The sequence below is a fragment of the Equus caballus genome, chromosome 4 (assembly GCF_041296265.1).
Source record: "Equus caballus isolate H_3958 breed thoroughbred chromosome 4, TB-T2T, whole genome shotgun sequence".
Classification (NCBI taxonomy): domain Eukaryota; kingdom Metazoa; phylum Chordata; class Mammalia; order Perissodactyla; family Equidae; genus Equus; species Equus caballus.
In genome coordinates this window covers 70,089,981-70,117,040 of record NC_091687.1, presented here as the reverse complement: position 1 = coordinate 70,117,040, position 27,060 = coordinate 70,089,981, and the positions used below count along the sequence as shown (strand labels likewise).

Below are 27,060 nucleotides of genomic sequence, written 5' to 3'. Positions count from 1 at the left end.
ATAATAAAAGTCAAATATTTTCTTTAGTATTTTACAACTCAGGATCTTCAATAATAAAAGTAATTTTTCTTCAAACTGGATTTTGACTCTAGTTTCAAAATAAATCTGTGAAACTGAATATAAATGTCTTTTATTGAGACTGAATATAAGTATATTGTGAGATTTAAAGCATATAAAAAAATTATGGTCCAGATTTCATATATATATATATATATTTTTTAACACTTCACAACATTAAATACCTGTAGTCACATGGGAGAAATGTGTTCCTCAATAAAAGAAAAGATCGGAAACATAAAAGAGTTAAACCAATAAATTAAAAACTGAGTTATTTGCCCGTATAAAAAGAATGAACATACTCCATTTCAAAGATCATAAATGCCACCTGTATGCTTAGACTGTATTAACTCTATTAAAAGAAAAATGTGTTTGAACCACCAAAAACCTAATTTACTTACAGAGTAAATGTAGTAGTGAATGTCAGGGCATCCCCATTAAGAGAATTTGAAGTACTTGCTAATGGTGTGGCTACTATATTTTCAGCTCCTGCTTTTAGTATAATTAAGAAATAGTAATTTGCTGCATCTGCAAGAAGTAATCACATTACATAATAAGCATGAGCAAAATCAGATTTAGATAATCAGCATTCTGGAAGACCAAAGGAATAAGGTAATACTGCAATTGATTTATATAAATCTTATTTAAAAATTTCTAAAGTGAACTTTCCAGACACAAAAAGATAAGCAAGACACAAGCAGACAGTCATAATCCTGGAACAAGCACCATTAAGGTCTATTCCTACTATGTAAATTGAAATAACTTCACTCCACATCCCTCAATTTCTGCTGACTGCAAATTTTACCTATTAACCCCTAATTCTTTAGCTAATAGTATATACTTCAAAAGGGTAAATTATGGCTTGTTATTTCAAAACTGAAATTAAAATATTATATTTTTGTGAAAGTCGCTCAGAAGTAAATTGGAATAAAAACATGAAGTATTTCTTCACTATTTGTCATTAAATAACCATATACCTCAAAGTGCATACTAAATAGCCAAAAGATTTCTGCCCAGACCCTACCAAATTCGGAACACAGAAACAATTAGGACTTACGTCACCTCATTCCTACAACAATGCTTAAACTTTTAAAGATCCTCATTCTTTACTTTCCCTGTACCTCAAATTCATTCCTCACTCATGTCTAGCCCTCCTTTCCCTCAAAGAGAATGTTTCACACAAAAAAATTAAAGGAAGCTTAAAAAAATCCAAACTTTAATAAAACGTAATTTTATTAAGTTTGCTATAATTACCTTGCCCTGGTTTCAGACCCTGGTGCCATATTCTCCTTTATCTACTTTGCCTATACACGATTTTTAGTAGAATATATAGTTTAGAAAAGTTTACTTATTCAATGTAGAGAGGTAAAGGGAATAAAATTTCAATAGAAGTATCCACACTGTGGTGTTCTTCACTCCCACAACCAGTAATTCAGGATTTACAGAACAAATTTTTATAATGGGGTGAATTTTATTTATTTATTTGTTTTTTTGAGGAAGATTAGCCCTAAGCTAACTGCTGCCAATCCTCCTCTTTTTGCTGAGGAAGACTGGCCCTGAGCTAACATCTGTGCCCATCTTCCTCTACTTTATATGTGGGACGCCTGCCACAGCATGGCATGCCAAGCGATGCCATGTCCGCACCCGGGATTCGAACTGGCAAACCCCAGGCTGCCGAAGCGGAACGTGCACACTTAACTGCTACTCCACCAGGCTGGCCCCTATAATGGGGTGAATTTTAAATAAAATAAAGCAAAATAAGTTATTTTAGATGTCCCAATACTTTCCACAATAAAATTAATTAATGAAAGTCGAATGATCTGCACTATCAGGATAACTAATCTTAGGAAAATATGCTACGTTCAAAGTTGTGTTTAACGAGCCTTACTTTCAGTTAGAGCCATGTTTGTTACTGTGTGGATCAGTAGCCCATATATGACATTTTCCCCTGGTTATTTTTATACACATATCCTCATAAAAGGAACTAAAGACCCAAGGTACAAACTCTGCATCTTTATCCACGCTCTACTTGTTCCCATTTATGATCTAGAAGTGATACAAATAAAAATGACCATACCTGGTTTCTGAACCGTACCGCAGACAAAATCTGCTTTTAGAGGCAAGCGGATTTCTGACAAAGTAACAGATCCTTTGGATGGGACAAATTCACTTTGGGATATAGGACCAGCCTTATTCTTCCTCTGAGGCCCTTCGCTCTTCAATTTATTCAACTCATCAATCAAAAGTGTTCTCTTCTCAGCTATGTGAAAATATGCAAGTTATTATTTCAAATACTAAAATTGAAACTCTTTCTAAATGAGACCAATTCAACAAAATGCACTGATGTGGCAATTGTACATGAGAACAAAGATGAAATGAGTAACTCTTTCTTTATACAGACAGGTGATAGGCAGTTTGTCATTCATCACCACACATACACACACAATAAAACTCACAGACTTTTTTAGCTATACATAAATAAATAGGTACAGAGATAGAGTGTACGTTTGTATATATATAAATATATCCATATATCCATTCTTGGCATACTCTTCACAACTACATTTCTTCAAATGCATTTCCTATCTTTCACTTTCTCAGGTAAAATATGTCTTATTTTACATGTAGCATTTTCACAAATCTTGTAAGTATAAGAAACAAAAAATAGGGGCCGGCCCCGTGGCCGAATGGTTGAGTTCCTGCGCTCCGCTTCGGTGGCCCAGGGTTTCGCCAGTTTGGATCCTGGGCGCACAGACATGGCACTGCTCAACAAGCCATGCTGAGGTGGCATCCCACATGCCACAACTAGAAGGAGCCACAACTAAAAATACACAACTATGTACCGGGGGGCTTTGGGGAGAAAAAGGAAAAAAATAAAATCTGTAAAAATAAATAAATAAAACATACTTGGAGAAAAAAACACTAAAAAAAAAAAAAAGAAACAAAAAATAGACCAACTGAAACAGATTACAAGAAAAAGCCCTTTCTCTAAAATTAAAGGTTTCTAAATATACTAGACAAAAAGAGGTTTTCCTGGTTTGAAATTGTGTTGGAATTGTTTCAGGTACATCACACATACTTGCAATTAGAAGAAGTCTTTCCGCTTCAGCTTCTTCTAGTGACCCTTTTCCATGCTCTTCATCAACACAACAGTTAAGAGCCTGGCTAGCTTGATAGATCACTGTCTGCTGCAAATTTATTTCATTATTGAGTTCCTAGTGAAACCAACGAAAGGAGAAAAACAGTCACATTTCTAATCACCATCTTTGCTTAACTAATCCAAGTGGATAATTTCCAAAATTTCCAGGGAGTAAAATCAAAATGTTACAGTTTCACTGTTCAAGTTTCTAGACTATGCACAAAAAATGTTTAACATGATATAATAATTAAACTATAAACATTATTCCATAGGAAAAGACTTTCAATTCATACATAATTGGGGCTATGTCCAACAAAGTAGGGATTTAGAAATTATCTGATTCATTTTATTTCAATTACATGTATGTTGCATTTTTTTAAATGCTCTCCTTAGTGTAAAAGAACCTCTAAGAGTAAAATAAATTTCACATTTCACCATCATCTAATTTATAGTTAAACTTTAAGGATACTTACGACAAACGTTTAAAAATAAATATTTCAGCAACATCAAACAAGCTTCCAACTTTTCCAATTAAGATGAACTTTCTCAAGTTAAACTGAATTCAAGAGCAATTTACTGAGCCCAAGCGAGTCAGACAGCGTTCTAGTCACTCGGTGCAGAGGTGAATAAGGCTGGGCCCTTGTCCTCAAGGAGCTCAGTCTCATGCACGAAACGTTTTAAATCCAGAATCCTTTCCACATAAGTTCATACCTGCATTTTCTGTTTGATATTAACTTGACAAGAAAAGGCATTCTTCTTTTCATCCAATTTTGAAGAAACATCTTCCTTCCGAACAATCACCTGCTTTATTGAAGGACGCTCTGTTTCTTTGAATCTTTGAGATCTATATGCATCAATGCTTCAGGAAATAAGTTATACTCTATTAGAAATCCAGCAACACACTAAGCACTCTCCTCTATTGAACACATCAGCAGAATTTGATATTGATATTGAAACGTATCGGGAATTGAACACTTCACCAGAATGGAAAATGCCATTGGGTGAAAGAGAGGCTGACAAAAGTTATTCCAAAGTTTTACACAGATTAATTATTAACAACAATATAATTATAAATAACACAACTTGTTAGGTCAATCTAAACCATGAGGCTTTGTGAGTGAATGCCTTCTAAAAATGTCCTTACCTATACGGAAGATCACGATCTTCAGAACCAATGCTATCTCCAGACTCAGCTCGAGGGACACGGGTTCTTTGGAATTTTCCTGGCTTTGGGCTTTCATCACTTATGCTGGCATCTTTCAATTCCAGTCTAGGTGAGGAAGCTAAACTCTGCAGGGAAGCATGTCAGATATTAGTAGATTGCATGGATGACTGATCCTAAATGATAATTCTGATGAATTCTTCTCTATTACTAGGAAATAAACATCCAATAAATCAACTGATTCATCACAAAAACAAAGGAATCTAAAATAATTTCATAGAAAGTAAATGAACAAATAAAAGTTCAAAGACAGCTGAAATCTACACATGCAGCACTTTCTAAAAATATTTCTGAGGCCGTCTCAAGGCCGAATGGTTAAGTTCGTGTGCTCCGCTTCGGTGGTCCAGGGTTTCACTGGTTTGGATCCTGGGCGCGGACATGGCACAGCTCATCAGGCCATGCTGAGGTGGTGTCCCACATACCACACCTAGACGGACCCACAGCTAAAAAGAAAATATATATATACACACACACAATTATGTACTAGGGGCATTGGGGGAGATAAAGCAGAAAAAAAAAGAAATTGGCAACAGTTGTTAGCTCAGATGCCAATCTTTAAAAAAAAAAAAAAATTTCTTATCAAATCAATTTCCAAACAAAGCCACAGTTATTGAATTTAGGGTGATAGCTAATAACAGTAGTTAGCTCTCAATAAATATTAGTTATCTGTCTGGTGCTAAATACTAGTATACTAATATGATTTAATATGCACATCAACCCCATGGTATAGGTACTTTTTTTTGAGGAAGATTAGCCCTGAGCTAACTAATGCCAATCCTCCTCCTTTTGCTGAGGAAGACTGGCCCTGAGCTAACATCCATGCCCATCTTCTTCCTCTTTATATGTGGGACGCCTACCACAGCATGGCTTTTGCCAAGCGGTGCCATGTCCGCACCCAGGATCTGAACCTGAGAACCCCGGGCCGCCGAGAAGTGGAACGTGCAAACTTAACTGCTGCGTCACAAGGTCGGCCCAATATAGGTACTATTTTTAATCTCATTTAACAGATGAGGGAACTGTGGCAAAGAAGTTAAATAACCTAATCAATAAACATCAGTAAATGGCAGAGCTGGGATTTGAGCCCAAATGTCTGGCCTTTTAAGCCATGTGAGAGGTTGGATTTTATCTAAGGTCAACAGGAAACCACTAACGAGTTTTAAGCTCTCTTTTAAGAGAATTAACATCAGGTTTGCAAAATCTCTCTGGCTACAGAGTGCCAAATCCCCATGTACCAACTAAAACAAAAGGAGATCCCAATACTATTTAGTTCCTTTATGTCCTGGGTCTGTTTACATTTAGTCTTTTCTTACCTCTGGACTTACCACACCAACTGTCTGTGCTAACGGAGCAAGTAAAGACATTGAGGAGATATTCAGTGCATCCTCCTGTTCTTCACTGCTTTCTGCTTCTGCTTGATCCATCTCCTCTTGTCTCTTTTCCACTTCTAGTTCACCTTCCTCTAGGACATCACTGAAGATGTCATTAATTACTTTTGAACTATTGATATCATCATCATCATCCACATTCATCTCAATTTCACGTACCACTTCTGAAAAATATTTCAACAGGTGAATACTGTGATTCAGACCTTTAAGAATTAAAGGGATAGCAGAGAAGATCTAACATTCATATGCTTACTAAGTAAATTGGAAAAAAAGCTCAAGAAAAAGCATCTCCTAAACAAAAACATAATCATATATTACTAATACATGAAATCAAAATAATTTTCAAAGTTCCAGTAACACTTTCTAAGCAATGAAGGTTGGAACTATCAAAAGCTGATTCAATGCTTTGGGTTTAAGAAAGAATATTAAGAACTCAAACTGCAGGCTAATAGCCCAAAGCTTCAGACTTACAAAAAACGTTCTTTCAAATAACTCTTTTTCTGTTGTTGGGAGCTGCCTTTTCACAAGGCAGTCAATAATAATGATGTTAAATATTAACATCATTTAGGGCAGGGTTCACAAATAAGCTTCAAGGGCCACTAATTCCTCAAATAGTATATGCAGAGAGTGGAAGGGCAGCACATTTCCTTTCCCTGTGAAAGTGGAGTGATAGCCTTAATCAGATTTTCACAGGGGTCTGTGACCTAAGGATAACTGTTAACAGTACTATATCTTTGTGGAAGCTGGAGTATTTCGTCCTTTAAAAATAAGAGTATTATAAAACCACAAGACATTTTGAAATACAGAACACTGCATATTTGAATATGTGCTTCTACCAATATATTATTTCCTATAGTGTGTCTAGAGTTAATAAGAAATAAAGAATAAAAAACTAACCAATCTGCTGCTCAACCTTGGGGTCTGATGTTACTTTTAAGGACTTTTTCTCTTCTAGAAACAATGTTATTTTCAAAGGGCTAGACTTCGTCATTTCACATTCAGTGAAACCTAAAGAAAATTTAAGAAAAGTCATATTTATATATATTTATATTTATATATATATATTTTTATTATATATATTTACATTTACATGTATATAAGAACCTAGAATTTTTCAATTAAGGAATCTTATGTATCTTTTTTTCTGATTATGAAGCTACGCATTTCAAATCCAGAAATGTATAAAGTAGAGAATCTCCCAAAACACCTGTCCTCTCTTAACTTTCCCATCTGTCCCTTCCTCCCCACTAAGAGAAAGGGGACACCAGTATTACCAGGTTATTGTTGGTTCTTCCAGTCCCTCCACCCCCGTATACATATGTGTATATGATTTTGTTTTATTAGAAGGTGATCATACTATACATGCTGTTCTGCAATTTGTTTTTCACTTAAAAAAAAGTGTCGACAAAAACACTTAAATCAGCAATAGAAGGAAACTACCTCAACATAATAAAGGCCATATATGAAAAGCCCACAGCTAACACTATACTCAATGCAAAAGACTGAAAGCTTTTTCTCTAAGATCAGGAACAAGGCAAGGATGCCCACTCTCACCACTTCTATTCAACATAGCTTTGGAAGTCCTAGTCAGAGGAATAGGCAAGAAAAAGAAATAAAACATATCCAAATTTGGAAAGAAGAAATAACATTATCTCTGTTCACAAATGACATGATCTTATATATAGAAAACTCTAAAGATTTCACAAAAAAACTGTTAGAACTGATAAATTCATCAAAGATGCAGGACATAAAATCAACACACAAAAACCAGTTGCATTTCTATACACTAACAATGAACAATCTGAAAAGGAAATTAAGAAAACAATTCCATTTACAATAGCATCAAAAAGAATAAAATACTTAGGAATAAATCTAAACAAGGAGGTGACAGAATTGTACACTGAACACTACAAAACATTGCTGAATGACATTAAAGAAGACACAAATAGATGGAATGACATCCCATGTTCATGCATTGGAAGACTTATTATTAAGATATCAATACTACTCAAAACAATCTACAGATTCAATGCAATTCCTATCAAAATCTCAACAGTATTTTTTGGAGAAATAGTAAAGTCTATCCTAAACTTCATATGGAACTTCAAGGGACCCTGGATTTCCAAAATAATTTTGAAAAAGAACAAAGTTATAAGACTGATATTTCCTGATTTCAAAATATATTACAAAGCTATAGTAATCAAAACAGTATGATACTTGCATACAGACAGACATATAAGCCAATAGAATAGAGTAGAGAGCCCAGAAAGAAAATCTCACATACATGGTCAAATCATTTTTGACAAGGCTGCCAAGATGATTCAATGGGAAAAGGACAGTCTCTTCAACAAATGGTGTTAAAAAAAACTGGATATTCACATGCGAAAGAATAAAGCTGGACCCTTATCTGACATCTTATACAAAAATTAACTCAAAATGGATTAAAGACCTAAATGTAAGACTCACAAATATAAAACCCCTAGAAGAAAGCAGAGGAAAGGTTTCATGACCTTGGATTTCCCAATGATTGCTTGGGTATGACACCAGAAGCACAGGCAACAGAAGCAAAAGTAGACAAATGGGCCTACATCAAATTTAAAAACTTCTGTGCATCAAAGGACAGTCAATAGAGTGGAAAGGCAACCTATGGAATGGGAGAAAATATCTGCAAAACCTATATCTGATAAAGAGTTAATATTCAGAATATATAAAGAATTCCTACAATTCAACAACAAAAAATCAAATAACCTGATTAAAAAATGCACAAAGGATTTGAATAGACATTTCTTCAAAGATGACATACAAACGGCCAACAACATACAAAAAGATGCTCAACATCACTAATCATAGCAGAAATGAAAATCAAAATCACAATGGTCTATTATCTCACACCCTTTAGGATGGCTACTATCAGAAAAACAGCAAATAACAAGTGTTGGCAAGGATATGGAGAAATTGGAACCTTTGTGCACTGTTGATAAGACTGTAAAATGGTGCAACTGCTATGGAAAACAGTATGATGACTCCTCAAAATATTAAAAATGGAACTACTATATGATCCAGCAATCCCACTTCTAGATATATATCCAAAAGAATTGAAAGCAGAGTCTCAAAGAGATATTTGCACACCCATGTTCATAGCAGCACTATTCACAATAGCCAAGAAGTTGAAGCAGCCCACATGTCAATTGACAGATAATGGGTAAACAAAATGTGGTATATACACACAATGGAATATCATTCAGTTTTAAAAAAGGAAAGAAATCCTGTCACATGCTATAACATGGATGGACCTTGAGAACGTTATGCTAAATTAAATAAGCTAATCACAAAAAGACAAATACTGCATGATTGCATTTGTATGAGTTATCTAAACTAGTCAAATTCATAGAAACAGAAAGGAGAATGGTGGTTACCAGGGCCTGAGGAGATGGGGATATGGGAAGTTGTTGCTTAATGGGTATAGAGTTTCAGTTTTGCAAGATGAAAAAGTTCTGGAGATCTGTTCCACAACAATATGAATATACTTACCGCTACTGAACTGTGCATTTAAAAATTGTTAAGGTGGTAAATTATAGTAATGTGTTTTTTACCATAATCTTAAAAAATAAAAAAAAAATTTTTAACTCTCTATGATATATTAAATGTCATTACAGAGAAAGCTACCTTATTCTTGTAAGTAGCTATATAATACACAATTACATGGTTTTAGCACAATTTATTTTAACAGTCTTCTGCTGGTGGGCATTTAGGTCATTTAAATCTTATTACTATTACAAATGGGGCTACAATTAATCTCCTTGTCCATACATCTTTGTTCACTAGTTCTAAGAATTCAACTCATGGAATCACTTGTAGAGAAGCTGAACTAGAGAGCATGCAGGCTTTACAAATTCAATAGATATTACCGAATTTTTCTCCAAAGAAAAGTTGTAGTAATTTACACTCTCATCAAGAGTATGAGTTCTCACTCTGGAAAAGGGTAGGAAAGAAGCACATTACATGGCTAGAAATGAAAAAGTGAGTGGAAATGAAGAAATGAATCTATCTTTTTACAACAGAGCAGCATTTCTGCTTTCCAATCCAATTTCCAAAACTATGGTAGCCTGAAAGCTACATTTTAAGTGAAGCAGAAATAGAAAACACTGACCTACTGTAGGTTCTGTACTGGAAGGTTTGGCTGGTGTCTGATTTTCTGTCACCTTTTCTGTTATTGGAAGTGATGGGGTATTTGAAATAACTTGATGTTTTTTGAGGGGAGTATTCTGACAGTGAATTTCCTGCAAAAAGCAAATGAAGAGATAAACATTATTTCTCAAAACTATAGATTTTGTCGTTTTACAGGTTATTAAATAAAATAAACAAGAGTCATTATTTTATATAAGCTTCCTTAGAACAAAAAAGATAATGTATGTGAAAGGACCCAGCCATGTTTAGAACACAAAAAGCCCTCAGCGCTAGTTCATATTCTTGTTAATTCCTAGGATGTAAAATCTTTTTTATTAGAGACTAGGAGGCAAGAGAGAATAAAAATTCGCATCAGAGTTCAGCTTTAGATAAATTAATTCAAGCGAAAGCTACACGTGGGGAAAACAATTCCCCCTATGTCATGTATCTCATCCCACACCTAGAAAATCTAGTGAGAGTTCCTACATCAGGATTTCACTTACCAGTTACTCAAAGGGTAAAAGGCAAAGAAAACAAAGGACAAAATGAATCAGAAGGAAAGAAAAGAAGAGAGAAGGGAAAAAAATTCCCTGAGTCTTTTTTAATCATTCACAAGGCTATGGAAGAGAAACATTCATTGTTTGTTTTGGAAGAAGTTTTATGATTAAAGCAATAGTTAAAATAATCAGACAAGACTGAGAATAAGAGTAACAGCAGCTAATATTTACATAGAGCTTAATATGTGCCAGCCACCTTTCTAAGCACTTAGGTTATTGTCTCACCTAATCCTCCCAATAACCCTATAAGTTAGGTACTATTATCTCCATTTTACAGATAAGAAACGGAGACACAGAGGAGTTAAGTAACCTCCACACACAGCTAGGAACTGGTGGATTCAGTTTACAAACCCAGGAATTCTTGTTCCAGAGCCAGTTGTAGACTATACTGTCTCTCAAGTTAGAAGAAGCTTTTGATGTACAAACACAAAGCAGACTATTACATCCTGTGCTGCAGACTGTTTTAAGGGTAGGCAAGAAGTTTGAGGAGGGGAGGAAGAAGATAGGGCAAGTCCATCTCAGAAGTGAGAAGAATGGGCTGGGTATACCTTGAGAGTCAAAAGCTCCTGTGCTTTGTAGACAGTAGGCATCAAACATTTGTTGAGTAAATGGAAGAATGACTACGGCAGTAATAGAAAGCAACTACACTCAGTCTCAATGACTTAAATCATAGCTTTGAAACATAACGCCAGATAAACTCACTAAGCCCCATATCCTTTAACTGTGGATCACTGCCCAAGAATAAATATGTAGGGGTTAAAGGAGAAGGCTCTGGGGTCAGAAGGTCTAGTTAGAACCCCTGGTTTTACCACTTACCAGTGTGCCATTCTTGGACGAGTGATTTACCTCCCTAAGCCTTAGTCCCTCCCCCAGAAAAAGAGTATTGCTGAACTTAGCGTTATTGTGAGAATTAAATGATCAATGTATTTTAAAAAGTGCCCATCAGGGGCCTGGCATATTGTAGGCATTCAATAAATATTAACTATTGTAACACCTTATTATTTCCGTCTTTTCCGTTAGTCTCATCTGCATACTGCTCTGCTTTCTCTCCCATAAGTCAAACTCCCCACTTTATCATCCTCTCCAAAAACACTTTAGTATCCAAACGACCCTCTTCCATGGTAAACAAACTCCTCTACAACCTCATACTCTTCACTAAATATTCCTTCTACTCTCTAGCCCTATTAGAAACCTGGCTTTCTTGTGAAGACAGGACTTGCCCTACAACCCTCTGAAACAAAGGTGTTTCTCTCTCCTACACACTGACAATGTGAGGGACAGCCTCCTCTCTGGTCTCTACTAACGGTTCCATGCTGTTAGTAATCCTCTTTTAAAAACTCCTGTTCCTCTGAGGCTCACGCCATCTGGTTAGACTGCACTCCCTATCTCATTTCTTCTCTAGTCCAAGACCTGCCATCAGCTGGGTGACATCAGTAGCCACAAGTACTTTCAAACAACATCTTAGCCTCTCAGTTGCATAAACACTTCATTTCCAAAGACCTTCACCACAACTCCAATTCAGCCATCACCTGATATCTGTTTATTCCCTGAAATCCTAAATTCAAATGTCCCACTCTAACCATATCTCCAATCTCGCTTACTCAAGAATTCCTAACAGACCATGTTCTTTGGCCTCATGTAGACCTCTGGTCATTTGATACTTTTCTTCCTGTTGCCCTACCTATTTTCTTCTTTTTTTTTTTTTTAAAGATTTTATTTTTTCCTTTTTCTCCCCAAAGCCCCCCGGTACATAGTTGTGTATTCTTCGTTGTGGGTTCTTCTAGTTGTGGCATGTGGGACGCTGCCTCAGCGTGGTCTGATGAGCAGTGCCATGTCCGCGCCCAGGATTCGAACTAACGAAACACTGGGCCGCCTGCAGCGGAGTGCGCGAACTTAACCACTCAGCCACGGGGCCAGCCCCCCTAACTATTTTCTTACACCTCCATCCAGGTTAGATCTCATGACCCTTTACTTCAACCATTATCTTCCACTTCCTCATCTCAACTGTACTACCATTCCTCTTATCTGTCAAAACCCCAACACTGGAACAACTCAATTTCTCCATGTCTATTTCCAGGCTCTTTGGACATAACTAAAGAAAAAACTCACAACTGTTTGGTTTGGTTCCACTATAAATTTATGCTCTCAAACCCCACCTGAGTCTCAAAATTAGCCACTAGTCCTCTTTCCAAGTCAGTTCTCTCCTTCATCCTCCCGAGAGTTATTTCACCTTTCCTCCCCTAAGGATGAACAAAACAGAAGCTATCAGACCCAAAATCTACCAGTTTTCTGTCACCATAGCTCTAAAACTACTAGGCCCCCCAAAAGGCTTTCCTTCTTCCTTTTCATCACACCAGGAAACTGTCCTCATCCTTTCTCTTCACTGTGCTCTGGAGTTTACCCACTCTTACCTCTTCAAAGATTTACCCAATTCCATCAATTTCACCTCTTTCTCCTCTATCATCAACATCTTCCATTCTACTAGCTCCTTCTCATTGACTCTAAAATTGACTTCAGTTGCCTCAGAAAGAACAAAACAAACGCAAATCATACTTCACTTCCTCATCCCCTTCCAGCCACCACATCCTTTCTCCCCTAACCTTTAGAACCAAACTTCTGAGGACTGCCTAAACTCACAGGCTCTGCTCTTCATCCACTACTACCCACATTCCACCCTCACAACTTCACTTGCTCTTGCCAAGTCATGACAAGATCCTTATTTCAAAACCCAGTGGTCTCAGGCCAGTCCACATTTGACAACAAACACTTGACAATACCGACCACTCCTTCCTTCTGAAAGGTTCTTTCTTCCCTTGACTCTAGTGACCTGATACTCAACTGCTTTTTCTTCCTATCTCTTTGGCTGCTCCTTCTGTGGGAACCACAGATGAGCTTTGAGGGGAGAGACCCCTGAACTCCCTGTAATTGTACTAGGAAGTTTGTTTACATGCATATGTGCAACTATCCAGGGAGGAATTCCACAGGATTATCAGGAATTATTTAGCACAAAATAGTTTAAGAATTGTTGCCCTATACTTTCCAGAAATGTAGAAGGAAAATCAAAAGAATATGATATACTGGCAACCAAATGAAGAAAGTGCTTCAAACAGAACAGAGTGATCAGCAATGTCAAATGCAGTGAACAGGTCAAGTGAAACTCATGAAAATTGAATACTGAAGATCACTGGTGAACTTCGTAACAGTAGTAGTCCGTGGAGCGGGTAGTGGTAAGAGCCCGAGTGGCAAGAGAACAAGTGAGAAGGGAGGAGAAAAACTGAAAGCACCAAGTAGAGACAACTCTTCTGTAAGAGTTTGGATGAAAAGGAGGCAAAGAAAGAGAGGGGAGTAGGGGGTAAAGAGTTATTTTTGTTCTAAGATGACAGGTAATAACTTGATATAGGCTGATGGGAAGGATTAGCACATTCACTCCTTCCTTCAAAGACAAATTTATTGAGCTTCTACTGTGAGCCAAGCACTAACAACACAAGTAGAGATGGATAAGGCTCTCACAGACGGTGGTGGAAAGCAAAGTTAAAAAAATTACAGGAAGATAATATTCCAGTTGAAGTAAATGCAGGATGACATAGATGAAAAACAGAGGGACCCCTTGGGAAAAGGACCAAGTAAGGATTTCCAGAGCAGAGTAAACTTTGACCTATTCTTAATGAAGGAGCTCACCATGGAGATGCAGAGAGAATAGCAAGACAAAGGCAAGGAGATCTGAAAAGATGGGTACATTTGAGAAACTGCAAATGGTCTGTATGACAGGATTGCAGCACATGTGTGGAGGAGCAGTGGGGAGGAGCTGGATTCTGAATGATTCTAGATGTCAAGGCAAACATTCTAAACATTTTTCTGATGATGGCTATGAGAAGCTCTCCAGGATTTTAAGCAAATGAATATGTAAATATTTGCCTTTTAAAAACATTTCTCTGGCAGCAATGGGTAAGATGTGAAAAGAAGCCAGACTAGAAGCAGGGTGTCCAACACAAAGCTATGTTAGTAATTAAGGCAATCACCGAGGAAAATGCAGAGGACAAGGTAGCTTGGTGACAGATTTACAAAATGTATCACTGGATGTGTGTGTGTTCTGTGTGTGCGCTACAAGCCAGGAGGTGGGAAGACACTGTAAGAATATGAAGGAGCCAAGGAAGAACTCCCAGACTGCTTTAGATGACGAGATACAGAGCAAAGCCCTAAGTGAAGAAACAGACTACACGAGAGGATACTACAGCAAAGCGCAGAGAGCTCTACTAGCCAAGCAGGCTTAGAGTTCAGGAGAGAAGGCACTCTCTCAAGCATAACTGAGCATCATTAGCCTTTCTGTTCTTGGCTAAAGCTAGATATAAGTACTGGGAAGAGATGTCCCAGGGCAAGTGAGAACAAAAAAGAGTTGAGATCAGAACTCTGGGAAACATTTTTTGTTAAGCAAAAGAACACATGAAAAAAAATCAATCATTTCTCAAAGAATACTGGTTGAAATTATCGTTCTTTTTCTACTGGTACCCACTTTCAATGTAATTCTATTATTTTTAGCTTAAAAATATATCCTAACACAGCACTTTGTACACAGGAGGCATGTAAATGAAACAGAACATAGTTTATATTTACAAGTAGGGATTTTTGTTGAAGGCTGATTAATGAAACTCGACAGGAAGTAATATAGGAGTAAAGAGAAATCTGGGAGGTATTTGGTGACTGAAAGGATTATAGCTAGTCTAAAAGCTTGGTATTTAGGGAGAGGTATACAATCATTAATGAGAAAAGTTGATTCTGAGAAACATTTTAGAACCACTATCTAAGTAGAATGTTAAAAAGAATCTGAAATCAAATGAATGAGAATAATTTTTTAAAATTTGATTTTAAGTAGGTCATCAGTGAATACAGAAAAGAGTTCCACTGAAGGGGAAAATATCACAAGAGAAAAGCAGAGATGGTAAGAACACTGAAGGAATTTACAAATGGAAAGTGGCAGAGTTAAATGGAACAGGGAAATATATAAAGAATTATTTATAATACAGAACCACAAGTTAGATCCCAGCATTACTTTGGTACCAAGTTCACTTTTATATTCCTTGTTTACAGTACCTGTTGGGTTTCTAGTTGTTTGCTTCTTGAGTTTTCTCCTTTTTCTGCACTCCATAAATTGCCCCTATCAAATCGGCCACGAAGACATGCTAGTTCTTTTTCACGTTCCTAAAACCATCAAAAGCTCTATTTTACACAAGAATCAATAGTATGTTTAAGAATAATATCTAAACACTACTATCTTCAGTTTTAAGATTAATAAATTCACAATACACATGGAATACAGGACAATAATATTTCTAATTTGGAATAAGTGAGACAGAATCAAGATGCTATTTATCTCAAAAAGACTGGTATCAGAATTCACAATTTGATTTCTAGGTTCTATGCTGAGGCCATGCAACGAATAATGTTAAAAGCAGTAAGCCATACCTTCTTGAGCTGTTGTGCTAAATGGGAAGTAGATGAAGACTCGTTTTGCTTGAATAATCTTTCTTGGATGGCCTTTGTATTTGGAGTGACAATGGGGGTTCTATGGGGTGTGCTGCGACCTGGACTTTCTTTGCTGTGTTCTTGACAACGCTCTCCAAAGCGTTCCAGGAAAGGTTTGATGCCTGCTCCTCCTACAGAAAATACACACATTTTTGGAGGCTATGCAGAATAAGCAACAATTACGACTTCTATGGAAAAAGTTCTAAAATCCAGTACAATTCCAAAATGCTTTCATTCTACTCAGAATATTCATTCAGAAAGCAAAAGCATGAAAACAGTTCAAAAATTTTTTTTTTAATTTTCATTATACTATTTAATTCCATGTCCTAAAATTTACTTAGAGGGTTTAGTTCTTTAAAAAAAAACAAGAAAAATTTTTAAAATGTAGAGTAAGAGGACAGGAGGAATTAGAAAACCTTTTAACTAAATAATCAGAACATAAATGGTTGGAAATTGACCGTATGGTATTAATAATATCCCCTAACCACCAAGTGTCCTGGCCACAATAACTCATCTACTTACATTTCTATAGCCCAATTTATTTTATTTTGCCTTTAGGAAGCCAAACACACGAAAATCCAGGGATTAAATCTTTTTTCTCTCTCAAAAAGAAGAATTAGGGGTTATTCACTTTACCAAAGGATGTCTTGATTTTACAGTCTTAAAATTGTACTCATTTGAAATAATATGAGGTACATAGAAAGTAGAACAAATGGGATATATATCACCTCCATCATGAGGCTACTACAGTTGTATGATACAAAAGGAGATTTATCTATATCAGTAATTGCCAAACATTTTCCTATAAAGAGCCAGAGAGTAAATACTTCTGGGCTTTGCAGGCCCATAAGGCTGTTGTTGCAACTACTCTATTCTGCACTGAAGCTGAAAGCAGCCAGAGACAATAAATGGGCGTGGCTATGTGTTCCAATAAAATTTTTATTTGCAAAAACTGGTGAAGGACAGAATTTGATCCTTGGCCATGGTTTGACAACTCCATATGTCACTTATTACCACTTCATCCCATATCTCAAACTAGAGGCCATTAAGAATAGAAAGAAACGTAAAATAAACATCTCTGAGGCCCTGTTAATGTTTTCTGGGTAGCCAAGAATAATAAAAGAATGCTTCTTATCTATGCCATAAATCTTTAGAAGGTTGGGAGTAACTTAGTCCTATTCCATGTGGAGATTTTGCTATTGTTTCCAATTCTCATTTTGGCTCATCTGGAAACTGACTGCAGGTTTCTACTTACCCCATAACTAATGGATTCCCCATTCTCATCTCTCTGTCTATTTCTCTTTTACGATGAACTATAGTTTCTGGAGAGATTATATTTTCAAGAAGTTAAAATTTATATTTAAAACAGTCCTTCCAAGAGCAATTCTAATAAAAAAAGAATATAGCTCAAAGTAAACTATATTACCATACATTTGAACCATATTTTTCAGTCCTCTGTTTCTCAACCACTGTCACGGTGAGGGTGGGATATGCCAGAAGGTATAAATCACCATGAGATAAATATGGGCTTCCTAGAGCATCAATTTGCTACTAAGCAATTTTGAACTTTCATATGTATATACTCACACACAATACACACACATATAAATATAATTGGGAATGGAGTCATTTGTGTATACATTCACTTCCCTTTGCTATTAGGGGTGCCTTCATAATGAAGTTTGAGAAGACTGCTCTGCATACTTGGTTACAAGAATGTTTTTCCATTATGCCTTACAATGTGAGTTCCAGTTGTATATGCTCTGTCTGCGTCAAGAAGTATAAAAGAAAGTATCTAGCATGGTCATTCTGGAGAAAAGCAAGTTTAAACTGTTAAAATGTAACAGGTTAAATACTTTGACCAGTAACTGGGCTAGTCTGCACTAATGAATATTCAATCAATCAAATAAAGTTTGAAAAAGTCTCATTTGATACATTCAGGCATTTGCCCTGGCAAACCAACACTGTACCATTCACAACTGAATATTTAAAATGCCAAGAACAGATACCCTGAAAATAGTCAGCAGTAACTTTAGATTTTTTAAAAATACATAACCTGGTGTTGTAGATTTGCCTTTAGATTGAGACGGCAGACAAATTTCTCTACTCAATTCTTCTTTGGGCCGAACTGTCTGGGATACAGTCGACTTCCCAACTGGTTTCAATACTTCTGTTTTCAGAGGACTAACAGGAGTTTTTTGAAGTAGCTCAGGATTTTGTACTTCACAATTTTTAGCATCAGTGATGGATGTAGTAGAAGATTTCACTTGGGGAGAAGTAGCTTTCTGAAACATGATAATACTTAGGGTAAATAACAACATTCACAATATCGAAAGATAGTTCTTTGCTTGGTAAGCTTTATGTAAAAACTCATGAAAAAAATGTTCCTGCTTCCTAATAGATCAAACCAATTTGAAAGGTTTGAAAAAAGTCAACTTAGAAAATGCTATTATTCCAATTATAATATGTAGTTTAGTCTGCATAATATATTGATGAGTAATTTAGTTTGAGGGTTAGGGTCATTCACTATTTAAACAACTATTTGTTTCATATTATCACACTAGTACCTTTATAAATTTTAACCATATTAGACCAAATTATGTATTTTTTTGTATTTTAATTGTCAATATTAATTTAACAAAACTGTATCATATACTGATGGCTAACTGTAATAAATTATTGAGTACTTACTAAGTGCCAAGCATTATGCTAAGTGTTTTATGCACATTATCTCATTTAATCCTCCCCATAACCCATTCTTTCTCGTTTTACAAATGGAAAAATAAGGTTTGGCGAGATTAAGTAACTTGTCCAAAGCCACACTTCTAATTATGTGGCAGAGCTGGGGTTGAACGCAGGTCTGTCTAACTCTACAACCTGGCTCTACACTGAAAGACAACGCTCAGAAACACAACATTCTTTCTCTTTTTTGGTTTTTTAAGATTGTTTTTAAAAACTGTTAAGGTAATACATGTGCAAGGTAACCTTTCAAACATTTTGAAAGGTTATACAGTGAAAGTATTGCACCTACCCGTGACAATTGCCTTTTCAAGGTAACTATAGCTACCAGTTTTCAGATATTTGATATCTCTTATTTATACACATACATAAGGCATTCTAATGGAAAGAGTAATTTTCAGTGCTCTCCCTGAAGACTAAGAGACTCCATCATTTCATATTATATACTTTGGAATTGCATTAAATCAGTGTAATTTAGTTGTCAACTGTTAATTTATCTTGGGACAGGATACCAAATTTATGATTTTTACTTTCTATGAAACCGATATTCTAAAAATACATATAAATACACTATGTATATGTCATAAAATACATAGCTACACATATATATACATTATCACTCATAGCAAAGAAAGGAAAGGTTTCCAAAGACCAAAATTGTATTTACTTACCACAGAGCTGGAAACTGCAACATTAATCAAAGATGCACCCGCAGCAGTGGAGGATGGGGCTTTATTCAAAGAGGCATCGCCATCCCTTTGGGAACAGCATGTAGCTTCCTGCTTAACACTGCTGCTATTGATCCTGGCAGATGCTCCACTTGCAGAAGAAAATTTGGATAAACAAGTGGTACCAGGCTGTTCTGGTGCACTGTTTTGCTTTGCAGATGAGTAATTTACATCATCTTCCCAGGAGCAAATAGTTGCAGCAAGGTTGGCCAGACGGCCCCTTCTCCCAACTGGAGTTGCTGAGGCATCTGAAACGGATGGTTTGGGAGGGGAGGCAGCCTTTTCCTCTGATGGCACTGCTGAGATGAGTGAGCTTTCAGGTATATCATCTGGAAATGTTTTCAGAGAGAATTAAAACCCACATTCAAGAGTTATATGTATGTGTAATACCAGGGTCACTCCATTCAGAATGTTTAAATGAAGTTAATAGGTTTAAGAACTAGTAAAAAGCTCTCATATGCTTGAAACTACCAAGCTGCTTAAATATGACAGCATCTTTTCAAATCAGATGATACTTAATCCAAATTAAAAAAAACACTTTGTTACACCTATATTTTTCCATTTTTTATAAATTATGGATGCTATAAGATATCATATATTTAGGTTATATTTTCAGAATCAATTCTTGATGTTATAACACTGCACAATTTAGGATTACATATTCCATAGGAATTTTTTGTTTTAAAAATGGGTTTGGGGGCCAACCCATGGTGTAGTGGTTAAGTTCATGTGCTCTGCTTCAGCAGCCTGGAGTTCACGGATTCCAAGCCTGGGTGAGGACCTACACACTGCTCATCAGGCCACGCTGTGGTGGCATCCCACATGCAAAATGGAAGAAGACTGGCACAGATGTTAGCTCAGTAACAATATTCCTCAAGCAAAAAGAGGAGGATTGGCAACACATGTTAGCTCTAGGCCAATCTTCCTCACCAAAAAAGAAAAAAAAAGATCAAAGCAATGCTGTATAATAGAACTTTCTGAGACAATGGAGATGTTCTATATTCATGCTGTCCAGTATAGTAAACACTAGCCATATGTGGCTAACGAGCATTTGATATGTGGCTAGGGCCACTAGGAAACTTAATTTAATTTCATTTCAACTAATTTAAATTTTGAAAACTACTTGTGACTAGTGTCTATGGTATTGGATAGCACAGGGTTAGACTAAAATGTTTTTCTGCACAGTTACTTCATTTGGAGATAAATCTCAAGTAAATGATATTTAACTTACAAAGGATCTGGGCCTGCATGCATAAAGAGTACCTAAGGGAGTCAAAGTTCATGGCACTTTCTATTCCACAAATTCAGTCAATGGAGAGGCATCCCTCCTATTGTCCAAAGCTTATACCTCTGCTTGAATTTTCAATCCTACCCCTCCAAAACCCTCTCAGGGATCTTGCTCCAAATAACCCTCTTCCTCTCTACAGACTTTTTTCTCTGCACATAAATATGCTCAAGTCCCTCTAATCTTAAAACCAAAAACAAACAATCTCCCATCAACATACACTCCCTTTTAGCTACTGTCCCTCTGTCCCTGGACAATATTCAGTCACCACTCAACTCACTTCAACCCACCTTCTGCCTACACCACTGCCTTGAAGACGATTTTGCTAATGTCAGTAGACGCCAGTACACGCCTTGCAGGCCTTGTATTTCCATTTGCAACATCATCCTCTACTAGTTCTGTCCTTGCGACCTACCCCTCATGGTCTCCTTCTAACTACCAATACTTCATTTGGCTATCCCACAGGCACCCCAAATAACATACCTGAAGTTGAAACTGCCTCAAACACGTTCCTCCTCATCATGGCCTCTTCCTCCTTTCTCCCCTATCTCTACCATCCAGTCATCAAGTCCTCCAGATCCTTTCTCTTAAATCCCTCAAATCCAGCCTCTCCTCTTCACTTCCATAAGCCTTCATCATTGTGCATCTGAATTATAACACTAGCCTTCTAACCGATCTTCCTGCTTCGAATCTCTGCACTATTCAATGCCTCCTCAGTTCTGATGCCAGAGTGATCTTTATACAACATCGTGCCTGCTTAAAGTCTCCCAATACATTCCCATCCCCTGCTAGTTAAATTCCAAATGTTCTGGATCCTGTGGCTTTCTTCAAATTTATCTCTTGCTTTTCTACCACATGTGCTGTATACTAGGATACTGAATCTTTATATCCCACTATGTTCACGGCATCTGTGCTTTTTATAAATGCTGTTGCTTCTGCCTAGAACATCTCCACTGTCTGAAGCTAGTTGCCCCTCAAATCCAGCTTAACCATCCCTGCCTCCTCCAGAAAATCTTCCCTGATCACCGCCTTCCCAATACTACCCTTTTGCACACCTCTATCACTTTCCTTAGAATTAGCACTGCCCTCTACCCAGACGACAGTTTTATCATCATGTTTTAGGAATGGGCTTAATAGACCTCTAGCTCTTCTAACTATTCTCTGTCGGGAAGAATGGCTTCAGATAAATTATATTTTAGTATAAGTTCTTAAACATTTAACTGGCTTATACCCCCAGTCTTGTTTGGCATTCACTAAACCATTCATTACAAACTCTTTACTCATAAGTTTCAATGCTTAAAATTAGACAGGCTATAATGCCCCAATGAGATTTATTTTCAAGGCCGAGGTAGGCATTTGATAACATTTGCTTTCAAAATATTCCAAATCACTGCTGCAATGCTTTATGCCCTAATGCTTAGGGTCTAGGCTGTTCTTTTGACCATGCATTAAATCACAACCCTCTATTTTTTTTTTAAGGAAAATCCACATTCCACTGCCCATAAATATTTCCTACAAAACAGAAAGGAGACATCCTTCTATTCAGGCATATTTACAGATTAGCCTCCTCATGTACTATAAAGAAGCATTGTTAGCCGTACCCACTACTAAAATAAATATGTTTAATTGACAACACGGAATATCTGCCCCCTGTTACATCTCCCGAAAACATCAGGCAGGTCACAGCAGGCAACAGTTGAGCCCTACCACTCTAGTCGGGGTATGAATTTTAGCAGCTGAACGTGGGCAGTTTCCTCAGCCTCTCTGAGCCCAGTTTCTTCTATAACATGAAGATAAAAGTGGTATGTATCTCATAAGATTATTGTAAGAATTAAATACTATATTAGAATAAAAAATATTTAGAATGCCTAGCACTTTACACAGTAAGCATTTGCTCTTGAGATTTTCATCACTGCCAGAAAGGATAATCCTAAATGCTTTGCTGTCTAAGACTTATCAAAATTTCAGTAATAAGAATCACTATTTATGGAAGACTGCCTGAAGGCTATGTAGTCCAGCCATTTCTTCAGATTACTTGGTCTCAATTCTGGCTATGCATCAGAATTGCCTACGGAGGTTTAAAAGGAAAAAATAGAGCACACCCCAGGGCTCCCTGCACTCCTGAGATTCCAAGCCAACAGTCTGAATGATTCTGACACATAGGAGCCTGGCTCTGAGCCAAAGCCGAGGGACGCTTCCTGGGGTAAGGCCTAGTCGCCACGAGCGGTCCACCTGCACTGTGCTGGCTCCCTTTGGAACTGCTTTTACTGAACTGAGCTTCGAGCCAAGCTACCTGTCTACCTTGAGAAACCTTATAACGGTTACTAGCTCACACAGAGTCATGTTTGAGGACACAGGGAAGAAAGTTCTTTCAGGCTCCAGTGCCAATGATGATTCTGCTTTTATCTTACAAACATTAGTCATGCACCTGATAGTGTTTCACGTCTTTGCACTGGCTGCTAGCAAGTTCAGAACCATCTCTAGGAGGTAAGAATGAACTTAAGGCCTGTATTTAATAAACTAACTTTACCCTTCACTTATTTGTTTTTCCTTCTCTTCACCCTGATTTCCTTATTTTTCTTGTTTTGTAATATCGGTATTTTTGTAAATCATCTCAAGGTTCTTTTAATAACAAGGTGGGAGATAAATGAAATTTATCACAGAACAAATAACCAACCCTGTTGCATGATCTGCTCTCAGGCTCTCCATCTGATTATGGGCCCATGAAGGGCAAAGATCAGGTCACTTCATCCATTTCCAGCACCTTAGCAGAATAATATGCTTTGTAGGTGCTCATAAATGTTTTGAAGTTTTCTCTCTCTCTCCTATTGAACAGCATTGCATACCTTAGTCACTCAAGTTTAATTAGTGAATCCATGAAATAAGATTTCTTGAACATGCAGCTGAAGGTCAGCAAGGTTAATAATGTCAAGAGTATAGTTTGTTCTCTACTGTTTTCTATTGCAAATAAGATAATTCTGTTACAAGATCAAGCTTTTGTGGTCTGTTCTAAGAACCTCATCACCATCTACTTCAATGAGAATACAACCAACTGATAAATATACTATTGATAAACAAACCATGTGCAAGCAACGGATACACAGGATATAGAGAAAACAAAAGCATTTACCTTTCACGTGTTAACTGATAAATAAAATTTTCAACAAACCAAGTTGAAACTTACTGAAACAGATTTAAGGACCATACCATCCATATAATTTATACCTGTAATCTCATTATTATCCCAGTGGCGCCGTTGCTCTGCCAGTTTTTGCATTCGTGTTTTAACTGAGGAGGCTGCAGTTGCTTCCAATCTTGAGGTCAGCCCTTTCCTCAAGCCCAGCGATGCTGGGACAGCCGCGGAATCACTGACCAGAGCTGGTGCCTGTGGCTGTGCCTGAGGAGACAGAGGACTCGGAGAACAAGGTTTTGCGGAAGCTGATTCAACTGGTTGTTCATTTTCCAGGTTAGAAACTTCTACTTCAGTGTTGTCAGAACAGCGTTTTTTTGGTGATGGTTTTGTACAAGATTTCTCTAGATTAAAAAGGAAAAAAAATTCAAAATTCCATAATTTCTCACAGCATGAAAAACTTGCAGTAGGCACATAACAAATTAATAAAACATCATATGTTTCTCTAAACCTTTAAATGATTTTACTCACAACAAGAAATACGTAAAATTCTTTTTTTCAGTAACTTCAAAATCTGATACAAGAGATTTCTTTTTAAGCAAACATAATTTATGGTTTAAAAACCTGAATAAAAATAAATTCAAATAACATTCCAAGATATATGCATAATACTTTATGTAGTCTTAAGACAACAGAAAATTAAAAGTGCACACACACAGAATAAGCAAATGTGTGGGATTTTAAAGATCATACAGCCCAATCACTTCATTTTTAGGTAAGAAAATCAAGCCCAGAGAAATTACGTTACTTGCCTAAAGTGACACAGCTAAGCTAAGAGTAGAAACCAGGCTTTCTGTTTTGAAAACAATCTTTCATGGACAATTAGCAAGGTAGAAGGGCACCTGGCCTGAGGTTTATTAAGCTAGGGGCAGGGAACCAAAAAAGTGACTGGATTATCTAGTCAAAACCAAACAAATTCATCAGCACAAGTATTTAACAACATTTCACAATTTTAAACTTCCTTGAACACCTATAAAATAGATGTAAAAGTCCTAAAATAAAAAGGAGCTATCCAAACGAAGGCATATTATTTCTACCCAGGAATGAGTTTTAATTTATCTCCTGGAAAATTAACATTTTAAAAAGCAAGACTGTAAATCCCACATGAGGTCAGTTTCATTGGCTATTGAACCAAGTGTTCTTGTTCTGACAGTGACCAAGGTGATATTAGTGGGAAGTCAGGATTGCCCTCATCAACATCAATCTAATTAAATATATATCGTGAAATTTTCTAACCTTCCATAATTTGTTTATGCATCTATTTTCCATGAAGTTATCTAATCTTTTTTTTGAAAGTATTTCTATTTTAACATGCAACACCACCTGGAAATACAGAATTCTTTAAATTTATAGTTCTCATATAAAACAGTAAACACCATTATTTGAGCAGCAAAACATAGTTCAAACCACTGGTCTTCAAGCACACACTACTCACTATTTCACTGTATGAACCTGTGTCACAGTGCAAACAGAAGATCCAGGACTGGGGCCAGGCCTCTATTTTCCTGGCTAAATATCAGATATATGTAATGTATTTCCCTCCCTCTCTTCAAAATGTACAAATATACAAAAATAAATTCTCGTTCTATGGATAGCTTCCAAAATAACTGGCAGCCAGCCCCATGCCCTCATCTCTGCTTTTTGGAATATTGGTTTTGCCTTCCGTAATACTCTTTTTATATATGTATTTTAAAGTTATAGTAAGAAAAAAGCATTATCTCCAGACGATTCCATACTCTCGGAAAAGAGTAAGGCAGCTGGCTGTGGATGCCAGGATTTAGGAAAACATAAGATAAGTTTCCAAGTGAGTTTGGGTTTGTCTGTGTGTGTATGTTGGTTTTAGTTCAATTTCACCAGTTCTAGAGATTAACAGCCTATACTTTGAGCATAGCCCTAGAGAGTTCGTTCAGCAGACAGAGGATGAAATGGCTCATTAAATTTCAAGCATTTGCAAGCGGGTCTGCCTTTCGTTGCCCTGTTCGTGCCAGAGACACCACCTGAACTTAGTGATCAGCTATTCTGGCCACTGTTGGGGTAGATAAACTCTACACCACAGCCAGTATAAGTGTTCATCTGCTCCTTTATTTTTCTTCCCTTAGGGGTTTTTAAGGAAAACTTTGGATTGAGGAAAATAAAGTTCAAGCAATTAATTTAAAATATTTGTTAAAACAAAGTCTGCTACGGCCTAAACAGGTTCTAGGCCTAATATAATTATCCTGAAATAGACTAGAAGGCAGATCTTTTCTCTAGAGGCTATTATATTTGTCTCTCAAAGACTTTGGCTCTTCTACACACACAATGAAATATCTGGGGCTTATCACCTTTAAAAAATGCAAATTTGGGGGCCAGCCCCATGGCTGAGTAGTTAAGTTCATGCACTCCGCTTCAGTGGCCCAGGGTTTGCTGGTTGGGATCCTGGACATGGACCTACACGCTGCTCGTCAAGCCATGCTGAGGCTGTGGTGGCATCCCATACAGTGAACTAGAGTGACTTACAACTAGGATATACAACTATGTACTGGGGCTTTAAGGCGGGGAAAAAAAAAAAGAAGAAGATTGGCAACAGATGTTAGCTCAGGGCCAATCTTCCTCACCAAAAAGCATACTTAAAAAAAAAAAATGCAAATTTTGCTTTTCCTCACAGTCTTTTACCTTCACCACCAGATGGGGGTTGCCGGTTACTTGCTTCCGAAAGCGGCTCTCTGGCTCGCTTAGCATGAGTCATGGACCTTGGTGCAGCTGTGGGCCTCTCAGCCATTTTTCTCTGAAGATTCTCTCGCCTGGCACGGGTTCGTTCAAGCAGTTTCTACAAATACAATATTTAAAACACAAGTTTAGTTAAAGGTTCATAAAACTTCAGATATTTTCTAAAATCACCAATTGCCATGTGGGATAAGAGTCAAATACATTTCAAAAGTAAAATCTCAAGTAATTAAGCCAAGAGTCACCAAATGAGCACCCCAACGTCAAATTACAGATGTAATAAGAACATCAAAGGAGGAATAAAATGTGTAAAGTTAGCTGCATAAGATTTTAAATGGCCACAAATATTTCTGCTTCCATCAAAAGGA

At 36.9% G+C, this 27,060-nt stretch overlaps 1 protein-coding gene across 24 annotated transcripts in view; it reads right to left on the bottom strand.

The window, feature by feature from the left end:
* ANLN (anillin, actin binding protein) overlaps nt 1–27,060 on the bottom strand; it is a 132,559-nt gene that overhangs the window by 26,611 nt on the left and 78,888 nt on the right. For 4 of the 24 annotated variants that reach the window (XM_070264830.1, XM_023639513.2, XM_023639514.2 and 1 more), the window contains exons 2-15: nt 26,642–26,795; nt 24,025–24,333; nt 19,458–19,843; nt 18,104–18,332; nt 15,988–16,178; nt 15,616–15,723; nt 9,954–10,083; nt 6,701–6,811; nt 5,729–5,967; nt 4,341–4,486; nt 3,908–4,055; nt 3,137–3,272; nt 2,135–2,317; nt 459–585 (exon numbers count right to left, since the gene is read on the bottom strand). In XM_070264830.1, coding sequence (XP_070120931.1) covers nt 459–585; nt 2,135–2,317; nt 3,137–3,272; nt 3,908–4,055; nt 4,341–4,486; nt 5,729–5,967; nt 6,701–6,811; nt 9,954–10,083; nt 15,616–15,723; nt 15,988–16,178; nt 18,104–18,332; nt 19,458–19,843; nt 24,025–24,333; nt 26,642–26,795 — 2,597 coding nt within the window. Of the gene's footprint in view, nt 1–458; nt 586–2,134; nt 2,318–3,136; nt 3,273–3,907; nt 4,056–4,340; nt 4,487–5,728; nt 5,968–6,700; nt 6,812–9,953; nt 10,084–15,615; nt 15,724–15,987; nt 16,179–18,103; nt 18,333–19,457; nt 19,844–21,282; nt 21,532–24,024; nt 24,334–26,641; nt 26,796–27,060 lie in introns of those variants that run through there. The other 20 variants (XM_070264831.1, XM_070264832.1, XM_070264833.1 and 17 more) reach the window with 11 other exon arrangements.